Source organism: Physeter macrocephalus, chromosome 14, assembly GCF_002837175.3.
Source record: "Physeter macrocephalus isolate SW-GA chromosome 14, ASM283717v5, whole genome shotgun sequence".
Lineage (NCBI taxonomy): Eukaryota > Metazoa > Chordata > Mammalia > Artiodactyla > Physeteridae > Physeter > Physeter macrocephalus.
This window is the reverse complement of record NC_041227.1, coordinates 64,929,210-64,947,546: the sequence shown is the minus strand read 5'-3', so window position 1 is coordinate 64,947,546 and position 18,337 is coordinate 64,929,210. Positions and strand designations below refer to the sequence as shown.

Sequence of the window (18,337 nt, the reverse complement as noted above, 5' to 3'; positions counted from 1 at the left end):
ACGAACCCGTGTCCCCTGCATCGGCAGGCGGACTCTCAACCACTGCGCCACCAGGGAAGCCCTTGTCCAACCCTTTGAATTTGGCTGTTGATGTTACATGATGGACAGGAAGAGTGAATAACTGGCCTTTTGAGACGAAGAAGGCTTTATGCCTCTCTCTTTTTCCAGCTTCTAGCCTTCATTCCCTTTTAAGAAGAACAGGGCTAAATGTCATGTTGAAAGTGGCCCATAAACACCTTTGAAGCCTGGTGGTAAATAAACAAAGCTTTATTATTTTTTTCCTTCATTAAAAAATTGGGGCATTGCTAGCAGACTGAGAGCTTGGACCCCTGGGTTCACCCCCATGTTAAGCAAAGTAGCCCCAGAGAAAGATGGCACAGCTGATGCAGATGATGAGGTTGACGTCCAGAAGGGTTTTCACCAAGGGGTTTTCATCCAGGGAAACTATGACAGGGTCTGCTCTGCTCGGCAGCTCCTCCTTGCCCTTGCTCTCCACCCCACAGAGCCACAAGATGGCTTTCACCACTTTGGACTGCTTTTTGGTCATGTCACCTAAAAAGAACCCAGCAAATAAGGGTCATAAGGATGGGCTGTGTCTCCCAGGCAAGAGAGAAGAGAGACAGCGTGTGTCCCATGCATTGTGATAAATACTTTCGGTTCCTTTTCTGGAAGGTATTCATTAAGACTTTGATTCTGGAAGACTCTTTAGATCTAGAAGATTGGTATTTTGAGACTTTTCCCCATCTTCAGGTGCAGACTTTCAGATGAAAAGATAGAGACTCAGCCTAACTTAAGCAAAGCACACAGCTGGTTAGCAGAGGCAGAGGTGGGTTTAGGACCTGTTCTATCTGACTCCCTCCCTGTATTGCATCGCCTGCCAGGAGGCTGCAGAGAGGTGCGCACTCTTGCTGGGAACTCTCCTTCCCCATTCAGAGCTGGGTCTGCAAAATCAGCTGTGGGTGGAGCCAGGCGGGTGACGTATGGGAGTCAGGGGAGCTGATTTTCTTATTAAACACGTCACTTCTACCAAGAAAGATTCTCTCTCTCATCTTTCTTGAAACACATGACCTTCTGGATCTATCCTTGAGTTTCCCACGGTAGGATGACATGGGTTCATATCCACAATTATTTTTTTTTAAGCCATGTATGATGATTAATGACAACCACAGCCTTGGGTCATGGAGACAGTAGGGACTGGTGGGGACCCTGGCTAACTGTATATTCCAGGTCTAAGGAACAGCTGCTTTGCAGCCCCAGACAACTTTTGCCATGCAGACATATGGGCTCCATGTTGCCAGATATTCCAGTTTTTCAAGAGAAGATGGAAATCTGGAATTTTATGTGAAATCCCACAATTTTTAAACGTTGACTCACATTTTAGTAAAAGAGTAGGTGAGCTAAAGCAAAATATGCCTGCAAGCTGCCAGTTTAAAACCAGTAATTTAGAGAATGCCAGCAGTAACCCAGCCTACCACATGGGGTTTTGTGAGGCTCAAATGAACCATGTTTTAGTAGGCACTCAACAAACGCTGGCTCTAATTTTCCACCTGAGGCATCTGTTGAAAGTTACTAACCCTTCCAGTGGCCAGAGAGTGAGGGAGGACCAGACCCTGGGAGTCAGGCGACGCTAAAATTCCAAGTGTGCCCATTTTCTGGCTTGTGATTTAGTAGAAAAATTTCCCCTTAATTATATGATGCTTCTTGAGGTTCCTACTGTAACTGAAGAGCGAGGCAACTCACAGCTGTGGGTTTTGGGCATGTTTTCTTGAACAATCTCGAACTGGATGTTGGTTCTGCTGGCCTCTGCTGTCCTGTTCTGAGAGAGGGTAAGAGGCGGGGGAGTTGCTGGTGGCACCTGTTCCTTCTGGACCATGGGGTCATGGCGAGTAAACCAGGTCAAGCGACTGACCTACGGAGCAGAGATGAACTGTGAGATGGGGGTGGGGAGGTGACTTTCATCCCTTTCTCCCACCGCCTTCCAACCCCAAGCTCAGCCTTCACACCTGAGTCTCTCCCAGTCTTGCCCTCTCACTCCACCCTCCAACAAGCTTCAGCTCCTATAGCACTCTTCAGAATCAATGGACATTTCCCCCACTCAGTCCCCCATCTTTCTTTGACGGCCCTAATTCTCCAATGGGGATCTCACCCTTCCTCATTCTAGGCCCCAGAGCTTAAACTTAACCCTAGCCTGTGGGTGTGGGGGGGCGGGGAGAACCCAGTGATCAGCATTCAGCTCATCCATTTCTCTGGCCACAGGGACTAAGGTGGTTTATGGGTGATCATGTGTCTTGAGCTGACTCCATCAACGGGCATCAGGAACTTCACTGGAAATGCTGGGACAAAAATGCTTATGCTTTTGCTTAATGAGAATAAGAGAAGATGTATCCCTAAAAGCTGCTGAGCCCACAAGGGGCCTGAGAACAGAAGGAGAGGTGAGAGATGAATTCTGATGGTCTTTTCAGTGTCCTGAAATCAAGTTCTTCCCAAGACCCAGCCCTGGACTTTTCAGCTTTTGGAACAATCAGTCCTCTTCACTGAAGTCAATTGGGTTTTCTGTCACTAGCAGTGAAGGGTCTCAATGGATACAGTGTCAAACCCAAAAGTACCATCTCCTTGGAGGGCGGCTCTGTGAACCAGCTTACGGCAGACACAGTGATCAGGGTGACGGAGGACAGAATCATGGAGAAGTAGAGGTAGTGGACATCCTTTACCACAGCTGGCCGCTCATCTGGCTGGTCACACCGAGGCTGCACGTAAATGAAGTCCAGGACCAGCCGAACCAAGCCTAGGAGGAGGCCCAAGATGAGACCAAAGAAGGCACCCTGCGAATCAGAGCAAGGCCGTCTTAGACACAGGCAGCGCCGTGGGGCGGCCGGCACAGGCCTCCGGAAACCTCAGCAAGTCCCCTCAAGAGCGTGGCTTTCTAGTGACGGTCACAGCAGGGGTCAGTGATTCGAAAAGGGCTGGAGATGCTTATCTGTTTATCTTTTACATAGAATTAATCAATTACGTCTAATTCCCAGTTTAAGGACAAAATGCATCAAAATCGAACCCTCATTGCTTTTTTTCAAAAGCCAGCTAACACCCTCCCTGTATCTTCCTGCACAGAACTCATCCTCCCTAATGACACCTGACATCCTCATGTCCCTCTCCAGTCCCCTTCTCTCCCATCCGATGGGCTGAAGGACTGATCCAGAGCTACCTTTTCGTTGGTCCGCTTCCAGAAACATCCCATGATGAAGACCACAGCCACAGGAGGCTGCAGGTAAGAGCTGATGGACTGGATGTAGATGAAGAGTTGGCCGCCCTGGCTGGCCTGGACCACAGGGATCCAGAGGATGGAGACCAATACCAGCAGCAACACAAACACCCTGGTGCCGGATGGAGAGAGACCGCCCCCATTAGTGTTTTTTCTCCCCTGAACATTTCTCTCTCTTTTTTATAGCTTTTCGGAGGTAGAATTTATATACCATAAGATTCACCCATTTTAAGTGTGCAATCCAGTAACTTTCAGTAAATTTATAGAGTGGTGCAACCAACACCACAATCAAGTTTTAGAACTTCCATCACTCCGAAAAGTACCCCCGTGCCCATTTACAACTTATTCTTGTTCCCACCCTATATAAGCACTTATCTACTTCTGTCTCTATAGGTTTGCCTTTTCTGGACGTTTCAAGTAAATGGTATCATACAATATGTGGTCTTTTGCAGTTGGCTTCTTTCACTTAGCATGTCTTAGCATGAGGTTCATCACATATCATGTATCAGTATTTCATTCCTTTTTATCGTTGAAAAATATTCCATTGAGTGGATACGCCATTGTGTACCATTGTTTATCCTTCATCCATCAGTGGACATTTGGATTGTTTCCACTTTTTGGCTATTGAAAAAAATGCTGCTATGAACATTAGTATACAAGTCTTTGTACAGCCAGATGGTTTTATTTCTAGGGATGCAATTGTTGGGTCACATGGTAAGTTTATACTTAGCTTTTTTTTTTTTTTTTTTTGCAGTACGCGGGCCTCTCACTGTTGTGGCCTCTCCCATTGCGGAGCACAGGCTCAGCGGCCATGGCTCACGGGCCCCGCCGCTCCGCGGCATGTGGGATCTTTCCAGACCGGGGTACAAACCCGTGTCCCCTGCATTGGCAGGCAGACTCTCAACCACTGCGCCACCAGGGAAGCCCTATACTTAGCTTTTTAAGAAAATACCAAACTGCTTTTGAACAGTTGAACCATTTGACATCCCCACATGCAATGCACAAGAGTTCCAACTTCTCTGCCTTCCTGTCTGCCTTTTTGATTATAGCCACTCTAGTGGGTGTGTAGTGGTATCCTGCAGGACCTTTCTAGACTACAATCTCGCTTTTTTTTTTTTTCTCGGTATGCGGGCCTCTCACTGTTGTGGCCTCTCCCGTTGCGGAGCACAGGCTCCGGACGCGCAGGCTCAGCGGCCATGGCTCACGGGCCCAGCCGCTCCGCGGCACGTGGCATCCTCCCAGACCGGGGCACGAACCCGCATCCCTTGCATCGGCAGGCAGACTCTCAACCACCGCGCCACCAGGGAAGCCCTACAATCTCGCTTTTTTAGATGATTCTAGATGACCTTTGTCATCTAGAATCCTTTGTCAGATATATGGCTCGCAAATATTTTCTCCCAATCTATGGCTTGTCGTCTCATCTTCTTAATGGTGTCTTTTGAAGCAAAAAAGTTTTGGGTTTTGATGAAGTCTAATTTCTTTTTCTTTTTTTAAAATGGATTATTCTTTTGATGTCATACCTCTCCCTAGCCCAAGGCTGAGACAGCCCTTAGGCACACCTTCTTGAGGGGCAGAGTCCCAAGATGCTTATTAGCATACATTTTACATAAAATGTACATGCCACTCACTTCGGTCATTTTCATTCCCCCCATTAGATATCAGGACTTTGCACAAGACTTGTTAGAGAAACCTTGCCCCAACCCCCAGGATACCCTTCTCCCTTTTACCTGGCTAACTCCTATTCGCCCCTCAGGTCCCAGTCCAAGTTGGAGACTTTTCCTCTGACTCCCTAGGTCTCCTGGCTCCTCCATCATAACATTCACTGTGGTTATAACTACCGGTTTACTTATCCTTTTCTTCTTCTAGCTCCACAAAGGCAAAACTGAGTCTTTTCTTTTCACTGCTATATGCCCGGCACCTGGCACGTAGTAGGTGCTCACTGAATAGCTCTTGAATGAATGAACGCCTTACTCATCCACGGAGCCCTGATGTACTTCACCTTTGCCATCAGAGGAGGCTGAGACAGCCTGGAGAAGTCGAAGGCTGGACTTTCCCTCTGGGTGGCTCAGCTTTCTCCTCCCTGGGTTATCTGGACTTTTCACACCCCTGCCTGGCCCCAACCCAGTAAGACTTTACCTGCCCACAATCATGAGCTCCTTCTCAGATGCCCGAGGCCGGAGATGATTCCAGAGGTCCATGGTGAAGATGGTGCTGGCACTGTTAAAGATGGAGGTGAGGGAGGACATGAGCGCCGCCACCATCACAGCCATCATGAGCCCGCGGAGCCCTGGGGGCAGAAGGGAGGTCTTTGGGCCTCAAGCTTTTTCTGCCTTCACCGCTGACCCCATTTCCCAGGCCCATAGCCAGCTGTTCCCGAGAGGTTCAACTCGGAGGAGGCGGAACTCAGAGGTGGGAGCCGACAGGAGGGACTCAGAGGGGTGGGTGGGGCAGAGCCCCCTGCGTAGCCAGGGCCGGAGCTTTATTTGGGGGCTTAGTTCCTCAGCCCAGAGCCCATTCTTTCCCACAGCCCTCCCATCTTTTCCCCCGCCTCAGATTAGAGCCCAGCCAATGTCCTCCTTTCTGGGTGCCCCGGGGGGACTCAACTGAGGGGTGAGGGACCATTACCTGTAGGCAGGAGTTCCAGCACAAGTTTGGGGTACGCGATGTCAGAGCAGCCGGCGGGGTTGCTACAGACCTTCTGGCAGATTTCTGGGTCTGCACAAGCCACTTGGTCTATGGAGGAAACAAGCCCAGAGCTGAGCAGACAGACCCTCAGAGGCCCAGGCCCGGCCCAAACACGGCCTGGAGCAGGACAGCACCAGGAGACAGGGTTGCTGGATATAAGTGTACAGTTCAATGAAATAAAAAGGAGCCTAGACTTGATAATCCATGGCCTCGTTACTTAACCATTCTGGACCTCAGTTGCCGTATCTGCAAAACTGGGACAGTAACAGAACTCTACTTCATAAGATTATAATGAGGATTAACTGAAATGATATACATTACACACTCAGCACAGAGTCTGGGACACAGGAAGTGCTGAATACATTTCAGCTGTACTATTGTAACCCAAAAAAGCCGAGACACCTCACGGCCAGTCTCAGCACGGCGCCCTACCTCAGGCTCCCTAAGCCCCGCAAAAGGACACAAGCAATTTACATCTTTACCTAAGTTCATCGGAAGTGCAAAGGAGAATGCCATCACTTGACACATGGCAAATATTTTTAAAGTTCCCCTTTTCCCCATCTCCTTCTCAACAGTATACATAGTTCAACAGCTGTTCCTCATTTTAGACTCATAAGAACCCAACCAGGCTTTGAATTTCTCTCTCCTCCTCTCTCTCCATTTCTGTATCAATCCTTTTCTCTCCTGAACAGCACTTTGATTTTCTAGTGTAAATCCATCCAGACTTCCTGGCACCTCTAGTTCTTCATCTCTATCATGATGAACACCTGCCAAGCTTAGACGCATAGACCTCCTGCTTGGAAGACAGAAGAAGAGGTTTAAAAATCGTACAAGTGTGTGGTGCAGAGTAGGTGCTCGATACATTTTTCTTGGGGAGAGACTGGCTATCTCATTATTAGTGTAATCTTTACAGAGGGGAAGGGACCTGGTTATAATCACCTAGCAAGGTCATGTCGGAGACAGAACAGGTCTCTCAATCCAATCCAATCTTTCAGAGGAGGAAGGCCAAGAGAGTGTAGGTTGTTTCAGTGGTCTGGCACGTGTGTTTGAATGATAGCTTTCTTGTTACTTTCTGTCTTCCTCAGCCCCTCATATCTGAGCTGAGCCACGCTCCTCACCACCAGCTCAGTGCCAACACAACACCACTTACCCCCGCTGGACCACTTATAAATCCTCAAGTCTCTTTGGCCAGTTTCATCTAGGAATAATTCCCATAAATAACTGCTAGACCCCCCCCGCCCCGCTCAATCCAAAGGCTTCTGTCCTTCTTCCTCATTCTGATGAGTAACACTGCCTTCCATCCCACCTTCTATGGCAAGTGGGAACTACCTCGAGCCTCAGTTTTGGGGTGGGCTTGGAGCCCTTCACTGCCCATACCCATCTCCTCTCCGGTTCTGATGCAGTATCAACGTCATGATAATCATGTAGCTGAGGCCTCAGATTCACAAGTGGCCTCAAATAGAGATGTTTGACAGTATCTCCAGATGAGGTGGTATGTCTAGTCTTTATATTTTTATATGTGTTAAAACTGTTAGTTTAATAAATGTAAACATTTAAAGTACATCATAACTTTAAAATCTAATATTGTTGGGGTTTTTTTAATTAAAAAAATTTTTCATTGAAGTATAGTTGTATAGTGTAGAAGTTTACAGTGTTTCAGGTGTACAGCAAAGTGATTCATATATAAAAAGAATATATATATATAAAAAGAATATAGTTCCCTGTGCTATATAGTAGGTCCTTGTTGTTTATTTTATATATAGTAGCATGTATCTGTTAACCTCAAATCCCTAATTTATACCTCCCCTAATATTATTGATTCTTTTTTTTTTTTTTGCCATGCCATGTGGCTTGTGGGATATTAGTTCCCCAAGCAGGGATCGAACCTGGGACCCCTGCAGTGGAAGCGTGGGGTCTTAACCACTGGACTACCAGGGAATTCCCGATCCTTCATTTGCTCTTTTAAGATAGCATAATACCTAAGAAATGGAAATCACCCCAGGCCCCTTCATCCGTTAGGAAGCCCAAGGACTATCTGGTCTTCGTAAAGTTTCTCCACTCACTGTTATGTCTTCTCAAAGCTGGGACCCTTCCCTCCACTTACATCCACCAATGGGAGAGGAAATGGGTGCTGTGGCCACAATTCATAATACAAGTAACAATTGCTATGGAATAAAAGTAGATGCCTCCAAAACTCTGACTCAGTCTTAGACAAAATTAAGACCACAGACCAAAAATGATATTTGACAGGAAGTATTGAGAAGAAACAACCTCGTTGAGAAAAATGCTTTTGAGAGGTCAGAGTTCTTGGCTTGTTTATGACTTGTCCGTGGAAGTTTAGGAGTAGATTAGAAAATAGTTATATTCCTGTGGCCAGAACATGGTATGGAGCCTCCCAAGCGGGGCGAAGATCTTGTTTATGTTCAGATCTTGTGAGTTTGGACTCTTGTTGTCCAAAAGCTCCTCTCTTCAAGGGACACCAAGAAGGAACAAGACTCCCCCTGAAATAATTCATTTAATGACCTAGTTTTTGTTTAACCTTCTAGGAATGCAACCTTCAACCACGAAACACGTGACAGACACAAAGTTTATAAAGCATGTTTAGGGCAGAAAATTGTGTTTGTTCGTTCAGGCTAAAGAATATGTTCATCATAGGGAAACTAGTTGGCTCAGCTAAGTTATAAATGAAACCAACAGCCTTGTGATTGTTAACCCACCGTTCACTAATATCAGCTCACCTGTCTTGGGTGAATTAATCAACCATTTCACAGATGGAGTGGATTCCCTTGTCAGATCCTATGATGCTTGAAATAAAGGATGGCTCTAGCAGAGTCCAATCCAAACACAGCACCAAACCTCCTTCTTCCAAATGCCAACATTCATGGAAGTTCACTATGACTCGGATGCCGCAAATAAACACTGTCCATACACCTTCTCATGTAATCTTCACAACTCCATGGGGGAAGATATTGCTATTATACCTATTTCAGAGACAAGTAAACTGAGGCCCATAGAGACTAATAACATCCCCAAATCATAAAGCTAGTATCATGGATAGAATTCAAAACCTTAGCTTATTCCAAAGCTCAGGTGGAGATGATTGGCTTTGTAAACAGGAACATTTCTAGACTCTTGTGTTTCATTGTTTTGAGGGTTGTTTTGTTTCTTCCTTGGTTTCCACTAGAGTTCCTTTATAAGTGGGCGCTATTTCTTGGATGGACTAAGTGGAAGAGGATGTTGTCCAGGTTCAAGAGAGCTCAGGATCAGAGCATCCTTTTAGGCAGTGCTGGACCCATTTGAAGATTCAGCAGGTTGCTGATGGAGCTGAGATGGAGAGAAGAGTGGAAATGGGTAGGAACAGTGGCTTGGCCTGGCACCTGGCCCTTTAGACCAGGGCTTCTCAACCTTCTGCCAGGCACCACCCCCAGAGATACGAATTCAAAAGGTCTTGGACGGGACCTGAAAGTTTGCACTTTTAACAAGTTCCAAGTCAACCCTGATGCTGCTAGACTGGGAAACACACTTTGAGAAGCTCTAGTCAAGACCTTCAAATACACCGCACCCACCTCACCATCTCCACCCTACCTCACTCTCTTAAATTCCTTTCTCACTATTGCTAGTACCAAATGCTAGAGTGTTTTGATATCAATTTTCTCTTACTTTTTCACGAGTACCAGACTCATCTGTTACGTTATAAACTCCCTAGGGGCATGGAATGTGGCATTATGTTTCACTTAACAACCATTATTGATTGGCTGACTTCTAAGAGTGAGGGTCAGGGTCTTGTTATTGATCATCCTGATACTGATCCAAAGCTTAAGATGTGATTTCCTGAGAGAGACAGTAGCATGATTAAGAGTCATGTTTTGGAGGCAGATGCCCCTGGATTTAAATCTTGGCTTATCCAGCAATAGCCAAGTAACTTCCAGCAAGTCCCCTAACCTAGGAGTGATCTAGAGTCCTCTTTTTTCCTTAACAGCTTCATCCAATCCATCATTCATCTGGTTGGCTCCGCTCTAAATTATATTTTCAAACCATCCACATGAATAAACTGTTGCCTCTTCACAGAGGCCTTGCCTGGAAACCCTGTCATAAGGAGCCCCTGCCCAGCATTTCCCTGTGATGTTTCCCTATGCATTCTCCTCACAGCACTTAGCACAATCAATGAATAGCTCACTTACGTATTTTTGCCTCCTTCACCACTAAAGCGTAATCTCCCACAACAGCAGGGATACTGTATGTCTTGTTCCCTTATGGGATACTGTATGTCTTGTTCCCTTATGGATCCCCAGGCTCTTCTAGAAAAAGGCCTGGCAGATAATTGGCTTTCAAAATATTTGTTGAATCCACGGAAGAATAATAAATGAGTGAATCAATTAATTTCTCTGAACTTTAATTTCTTCCTTTCTTTTGGCCACGCGGATTGCTGGATCTTAGTTCCCCGACCAGAGATTGAACCCACACCCTCGGCATTGGAAGTGTGGAGTCCTAACCACTGGACTGCCAGGGAATTCCCTGATTTCTTTACCTATAAATGAAAATAACAATAGTACCTATCTCATAAGGTCCTTTCGAGGAATCAATGAGATAAAACATGTATAGAATAATAAAAGTGAACACTTCTATAGTGTTTACCATGTGCCAGGAACTGTTTTAAGCCTTAGGAAATGTCCCCATTTTACAAGTGAGGAAACAGAAGCACTTAACAGAAATTAAGTGATTTATTCAAGGTCACAGGAGCCAGGAAGTGGCAGAGCCAAGATTCAGGCAAGGCGTTTCAGATCAGTGTTCATATTCATAACCGCATAACTGGCCCTTAGCACAATGAATGTTGGTTGCTTTAAGCCACTTTCTTTGTTCATATGTCGCCTTGCCCCTTAGCTGTATATTTTCCATCAAGTCACCATAAAACCAAGACCCCAGTTCTTATCCTCATCTGGGATTTTTCAAGCCTTGTGCCACTTCCCTGGAAAGAGGACCAATGGCTCTGGGTTCGTCATCCATCAGGGCTGGAGAAGCTCAATCCCAGCATCTGGCACCACAGAAGGCTCCCCATCCTTTCTCTTCCCCAAGTCCTTCCACCTAATTCATAGTTCTAAATTATTTTGACAAAACTTCTGGACTAACCATTTCATCCTACCCTTTCTTTACCTCTGCAACATCATGTAAGATAAGGCATAGGGGAGGGAGTTTTCTGCCCGTTTGAGTTAATAACAGCTTTGGTCAATACAGGGTTAAACTTAATGAGGCAGAAAGGAGCGTTCTTCCATACAGATCACCAGTTCCCGACATCACAGCGACTCCCAATAACATCCCCCACGCCTAGTCCTGTTTAATCCCCATGCTGCAAACCTCATCCCTCTACCAAGTTTAAAAAAAAAAAAAAAGCTAAGACAAATACTCTAGAGGCTTTGATATCCCTGATTTTGTTAAGAAAAGGAACTCCCAAAGGGTTCTATTGGGCCGAAGTTGCCAAACCACTGGGTTCAAACACTGAAGTGTGAGGGGAGCCCTCACATGAGATTTCAGGGAGCTGACATCTGGAACCATGAGATTTTAGCCTAGTTTGTGGTTTCAGAAAATATATAGTTGAGGCGAGGCCCCAGATAGGTCTCCATTTGATTTGGCCTGGGACATTTATGGGACGTTCCCATTGAACCAATGTTGGGAAACAGCACTGAGTCAGTACAGTAGTTGCCGGGACGGAGACACCTCAGCTGAACCACCAGGAAGGGACTGCAGCTGCATTCTCGAGGGGCAGTCAGTAATATGTTCAGAACACTTCACGGGGTCTGAGACCCACAGACAACCTCTCCTCCTAAGTGTCTTCTTACCTGGAAAGAGGACACGGCTGACCATACCAGGGAACACCATGATGAAAAGGGGCAGGACCTTCAGGTATGCGGCCATCAGAGAGCCTCCTTTGGCATGGGACAGGTTCTTGGCAGCCAGAGTCCTCTGAACAATCACCTGGAAAACAGTGGTGTAGTTGGAAGTTGAGATAGCTTTCTCTTAAGGCCAACTAGGTGTGCATGGCTTCTTTGTAGGCATAGTAGACCCAGGAGCTTGGTTTGCCTGCCTTCTCTAAGGAAACATCTCTCCTATTCTCAACCCCTGTGATCCAGTGGTCCAGCTGGGGTAGCTATACCAAGGCAGAGAAATCAAGAACGGGAAGGAGGATAGAAGAGGAATGCAAATTCTTTGCTAGGAGTGATGGGTTAAGAGAAAGAGAGGATCTGAGGTATTGCGACCAACAGGATTGGCATGTCTGGACTTACAGTTACCGCATATGGTGTGTGCCTAGGTCTTATCCTGACCCCCTTCTCTCTGTTGGGTGGCATAAGGTAGGTCTTGTTGAGATTTATCCACTTAGAACAGATTGGTGGTTGCCAGAGACAAAGGGTGGCGGGTGGGCAAAATGGAGGAAGGGGATCAAAAAGTATAAATTTCAGTTATAAAATAAATAAGTCCAAGGGATGTAGTGTACAGCATGGTGACTGTAGTTAATAATACTGGATTGCATATTTTTAAGTTACTAAGAGAATAGATCTTAAAAGTTCTCATCACGCACAAAAAAGGTCTCATCACAAGAAAAAAAATTGTATCAATAACTGTATGGTGATGAATATGAACTAGATTTATTTTGGTGATGATTTTGCAATATATACCAATATCGAGTAACTAAAAAGATATATCCACTCAAAGGGAATGACATGTTCTGGAGTGTTTTCTGAGTAGAAGACTGGTCCCCCAAAATCCTGCTCCAGGCTTCAGATTGAATCTACATGAACTCAGAACTTTCTCTACTGTTTCCTTAGGCTTTGGATCTTGAAGCAGCTGGAGAAGTTGCAGAGGCCTTGGTGAGTTGCTAGAGCTTATATGAGTTGGTTCAGTGAACTGTGGACAAGAGGAGTGAAATGTCATTACCATTATGGTGCTACGGTGAGCAGGACAAAGTGGGAATTCTTCCCATTTTTTAAAATAATGCTCATCAATGGCATAGGCTTCCTAGAGCGTCCTGCTTCTTCTTTTGAAACCCATTCCCTCTCCACAAGGCTACCCTGTCATCTTGGGTACGGAATCTGCCTGATCCAGGGGTAGGCACCTGACCCGCCCCTGGCCAATCAGAGCCCTTACACAGGGTATTTTGATTTGGGACTTGGAGAGCTGTCAGTCTCTTTGCAGTTGGTCTGCAGTGAGAGACCATGAAGTCAGCAGGTAAGAGAGAAAGACAATGGAGAAAGAAACCAGAATAAGTTCCAGCAGTTTCTGAAGGCTAGTTCAGCTTCCTGCCGTTTGTATTCCATGAGCTAATAAATCCCCTACCCTCTTCCTAAGCTGGTCTAAATTTGATTTTTTTTTTTCTGTGACTTGCAACCAAGTGTACCCTCACCTGCACAGATTATTATTATTTGTTTGGATGCTGTCAGTGAAAGACTCTAAAACGTGGCATCAGCTTATGTGAGGAAAGGTGGAGGAGCAGTGTGGATCCCTCTATCCAGAGCTGGGAAGTCAGCTGTTTAACTGTTACCTGTCATTTCTCAGGACTCCAAACATACACCTATTGGGCTTTCTAGAACAGTTAAGAATGTGATAGTTACATGGAACGATACAGCATCTATAGAATGCTTTTTATTGCTTCATTAAGGTGCCAAAAGAGGCATGCAAGCTTCAATCCTTGTCGGTCCGTCTGGAAGCAGAGAGGAAAGAATTTAGAGCTTTGGAAAACCAAGCCCTTTCGACAGGAGATCCAAAGCCGTGACTGAAAAGAATGCTGGCTTTTATTCCCATGAAGCGGAGCCTCCAGATGTGAATCTGAGATAGCTGAGTAAGTTTTAAGAGAGCTGTGTTGCTCAAAGCCCCACAAGCCCTAGGAAGAGGGTGTCTCCCTGTACGACAACCCCCGGACCCAAGTAATGGAGCATATGACTCATAGGAATGTTATGAAAATCAATGAGTTAACATATAGGAAATGCTTAGATCAGTTACTGGTAAATGGTCCGGCATCAATCAGTGTTTGTGTCATTACGATTCTCGATTGTGATTTACCTCTTCCGTCTCTGCCCGAGAAGATTAGGAACACGCCCCCAATCAGTGAACAGTGAGTGCTGCTTTGTCTTTCTCCTGCTCTGAAATGAGCTACATAGGACAGCACCAGCACAGTGGACTAACACGGTCTTTTGACTCAACAGAATTCAGCTCAGCAGCCACGAAACCAGAAGTCATGGGGTCCAAGGAGGGCTTGGGTTTCTGGGCCCTCTGGCCCTGCCTGCCATTTGGAAGAAGATCAAGTCTTCCTGGATTAATAATTCCCCAGGCTCTTGAACAATGCGAGGTGGGTTGGAGGTGGGCTTCAAGGGTTGCACACTGGAATCCTAGCTAGTAAGGGTGTGAGGCATCTCAAGGAAATATTTGTATGGATTAATAAATATAAGCTGTTGAGCCATGTCAAGAGCAGTAGCATAAAACCATAGCAAAAATGTAAATGTTTTAAACAGTTTATTAAATGCCCCTGCAACAAAAAGTATGAGCAAATTCCTAATGCCTCCCTTTTTCGCAATTATTAGTAACCCCACTAGTGAGGACACAGAGGCTCGGAGATCTTAGACGGTGTCCCAAGATTATGCCACCTGAACTTGATTCCAGGCCTGTTAAGCTTAAAGCCCAGGCTGTTAGCCTCCGCCTGAGCTGTCTCCCAGGGTCTCTCCAGCCTGAGATTTGCTAACAAAGAGGAGGGGTGCTCTCTCTTAAAGGAGCAGTACTGCACTCTAGCTCTTGGTTTCTAGCTCTTCACTCAGGAGTTCTGACCCTTGGGGTGACCTGGATTCACTCTCTGCAGTGTCCCCTCCATCAATTCAGTGGTCCGACTCCATGATCATTATTTAAAGTCTCATCAGCCCTGAATATGAAATAGGGCTTCCAAAATGGCATGCAGATCTCTGATCATTAGTATAATGGAAGAAACCATTTCAACAGATGATCTATTCACAGGCCTTGAAACCTGAGAAAGTATAAACAGGTGTGCAGTGAAATGGTTCCCATCCAATCCTGGCACATCTGCCCACCTCCCTGCCCACAGGGAACTGCTCTTAGTTTTATATACATCCATCTGGAGTTTCCTTCAGCACATACAAGCAAATGCAAATATGGATTCTATCCCCGCCCTAACCTTTTAACACCAAAGGGCTTATTATACACACCACAGTGCCTTGTGCTTTTCTAATTTCTTTTTTCACACCAGTTATGTATTTGCTTTAAGGGCTTTGGTTTGGCGGGTTCCTCTGCCTAAAACTCTCTTCCCCAACAATCACCAGAGCCCACTCACTCTCCTTAGCTCAGAGGTCACTTCTCAGCCATGACTCCCCTAATCACTCTATTTTAGATGACACTCCCACACCCTCCATTTCCCCCGCTCTGCTTGTTTTGTTTTTGTTCTTGCGGTACGCGGGCCTCTCACTGCTGTGGCCTCTCCCGTTGCGGAGCACAGGCTCCGGACGCGCAGGCTCAGCGGCCATGACTCACGGGCCCAGCCGCTCCGCGGCACGCGGGATCTTCCCGGACCGGGGCACGAACCCATGTCCCCTGCATCGGCAGGCGGACTCTCAACCACTGAGCCACCAGGGAAGCCCTTGTTTTTTTTTTTTTAATGATAGTTGTCACCTTTTAACGTTCCCCATAATTTATTTATTGCCTGTCTACCTGCACCAGAAGAAGGTGAGCTCCGAGAGCCTCTTTGATTTGTTTACTTGTGATTTCCAAGTGGCTGGCACATAGAGGACACCTAGTGAGTATTTGTGGAGCAAATAATACCAATACCAGTTTTAACCTCTCTTTAAAATGTTTCATCTCTTTTGCTTACTGGATCTTTCCAGACATCCAGCAGGATGTATCAAGCCTTCCCCTTTGCAAATATCAGCAGCTTTGGATTTGCCGCGACATGAGCAAGATAACATGTACAGCAGTAGAGAGAAAGAAGTTCTCAAGGATATTTGGGGAGAAACGCAAATAAGAGAACAGATAGCGGGAGAAAAAAACCCAGCCTCCAGATACTCCAAGGAAGGAAGCGTCCCAGAGAGCAGCTTGCTCAGCCTGCTGCCCTGTACCTGATCGGTGCACCAGTACCAGAGGGACGGGATGGACATTCCAAATAGGATCCCAGGCCACGGGAGATCAGATGTCAGTGGGTCTCGGAAAATATGGAAGGCATCTTCCCGGGGCAGCCCGCAGCTGCTGTTCCCACTCCGGTTGCTGGCCACAGCCAAGAAGTATTTCTCTTCCAGGCCTTCCAACCCGCCGACTGCAGCAAAACCTAATATTCAGAGGAAACCCAAATTTGCCAGGAACTCAGACTGATCCACAGCAACTCATGAGGGGATGGTTGGAGATTGGTGAAATCCTACTTAGAACAGAGATACCAAGGAAAGTTAGTTGACTTAAAGGTTCTTCGCCTTTTTTTTTGTTTTCATGCCTTTGGTAGTGACTATGGATTGCTTCTCAGAAAAATATTTCTAAATATACAATACAAAATACATAGATTGTAAAGGAAACCAAATATGTTGAAGGTGCCCATCAAACCATAAAAACTCTGACATAGTAATTTATTTATTTGCTCCATTAAGTAGAAAGACCCCACAGTAGGTCAAATAACAATTTAGTGTTAAAATAACCATGGACACAGTGTTTCACTACATCAGAAGCAACTGTAAAAACATTTGGATAAAAACCTCGGGGGGGTATGTTTTGGTATCAAGGTCACAGATATTGCAAATATTCCTGTGGTTTGTTGCCTACACTAATAATTGAAAGATGCTAATATGAAAATAGAGGTGAATTTCTTTCCCATCCAAGATTCACAAAACCCCTGAATTCTGTCCAGGTTAAGAAAGCCTGCCTTAAGGAAACATTCTTTCACCTCTGAACTTCTTCTCGGCTACTCTCAATTCACGGTATCACAAGAGTGGTCCAAGTAACTTATGGCCTTGAGCAAGTCACTTCCCTGTCTGAGATTCGGTTTCCTCATCTGCAGGTGAGGATAATGTAGCACCAACCTCATAGGGCTGGAGAAAGACTAAGTGAGAATGCACATAAAATGCACAGCATTTGGCACAAATGTGTGTTGTCCTTAAAAAATAATAAAGCACTGCAATTTGCAGATAATTTGCTTCTTTTCATTAATTGAACAGATTCAAGGTTATCCCCAAAATAACATTGCTCTCACTGGATTATGTTCTGGAAGGTTGTGTTTGTCTTTTTGTTGTTGTTGTTGTTGTTTTGTTCTTGTGTTTTATTATTGGTTTTTTGTTTCATTTTTTGTTTGTTTCTTTGCTTTTTGCTATGGAAGAGAAGGGGTTGGTGTTACTACTTGAGTAAGAATGATATGTACCCTGCAGCCTGGCTTATCTTTGCTGAAGCTTGTGGTGAACAGTGGCTACTGGGGGAAAAATATTGTGATGATAAATTTTTGTCATGCTTTTTTTCCCTGAAAAATTATTTTGTGGTAGTGGGAGGGAGGGAGGTTTTATTAATAATTGGACCTGCCCATCTGAGTGTGTAAAGCACATACATATAGATAATAGCAGGTAGAAAGGCTGAGAAAAGAATCACCCCAGCATGGGTGAAAATAAAGTAGGCAGAGCATCATAAACTTTAATGTACACATGAATCACCTGGGAACGATTAAAAATCATATCCTGATTCAGCAAGTCTGCAGTGGTGCCTGGGATTCTGCCCTTCTAATGGGCTCCCAGTTGACACTGATGCTGCTGGTCCATGGACCACAGTCTGAGTAGCACCCATGTAGGAGACATCAGGGTACCAAATGAAATTTGGAATCCTCTTGGTATAAAGGAAAGTGGGGGATCTTGATTTCAGTCACTTTAATAAGCTCCATTTTAGGTTAGTTTTTCAGTTTCTCTTGTTTTTTGTTTGTTTGTTTTGTTTTCCCTAGATAACCAGTCATCTACAAATAATAAGAATTTTGTCTTTTTTTCCTGTGTGTATATTTTGAGTTTTATTTTTGATTGCATAAATAATGAGATAGCACTCTTTTTTTGATTCTAATGGTATTGCTTCTAGTTTTCTTGGTGCCTCTTTTTGAATGTGTTTTTAAAACAAATATGCTAATCTCTATTAATTTCCATTAAGGTTTCCTACCTCTTGAATCAAATTTAGTAACTAAAATTTTCCTAGAAAAACATGGATTTTAAGTGAGTTTTCATGTAGCTTTGTAAATTATATTCTGCTTTTTTTTTTTTTTTTTTTTTTGTCCTGTTGCGGAGCACAGGCTCCAGACATGCAGGCCTAGCGGCCATGGGTCATGGGCCTAGCTGCTCCGCGGCATGTGGGATCTTCCTGGACTGGGGCACGAACCCGCGTCCCCTGCATCAGCAGGCG

At 45.2% G+C, this 18,337-nt stretch overlaps 1 protein-coding gene across 6 annotated transcripts in view; it reads right to left on the bottom strand.

The window, feature by feature from the left end:
* Positions 1–251: 251 nt before the first annotated feature.
* SLC5A11 (solute carrier family 5 member 11) overlaps positions 252–18,337 on the bottom strand; it is a 45,671-nt gene continuing 27,585 nt past the window's right edge. For all 6 annotated transcript variants that reach the window (XM_007105628.2, XM_024123461.2, XM_007105629.3 and 3 more), the window contains 8 exons: positions 16,048–16,253; positions 11,779–11,914; positions 5,885–5,992; positions 5,396–5,546; positions 3,203–3,371; positions 2,607–2,822; positions 1,741–1,909; positions 252–552 (listed from right to left, as the gene is read on the bottom strand). In XM_007105628.2, coding sequence (XP_007105690.2) covers positions 347–552; positions 1,741–1,909; positions 2,607–2,822; positions 3,203–3,371; positions 5,396–5,546; positions 5,885–5,992; positions 11,779–11,914; positions 16,048–16,253 — 1,361 coding nt within the window. In that variant the 3' untranslated portion in view covers positions 252–346. The remainder of the gene's footprint in view (positions 553–1,740; positions 1,910–2,606; positions 2,823–3,202; positions 3,372–5,395; positions 5,547–5,884; positions 5,993–11,778; positions 11,915–16,047; positions 16,254–18,337) is intronic.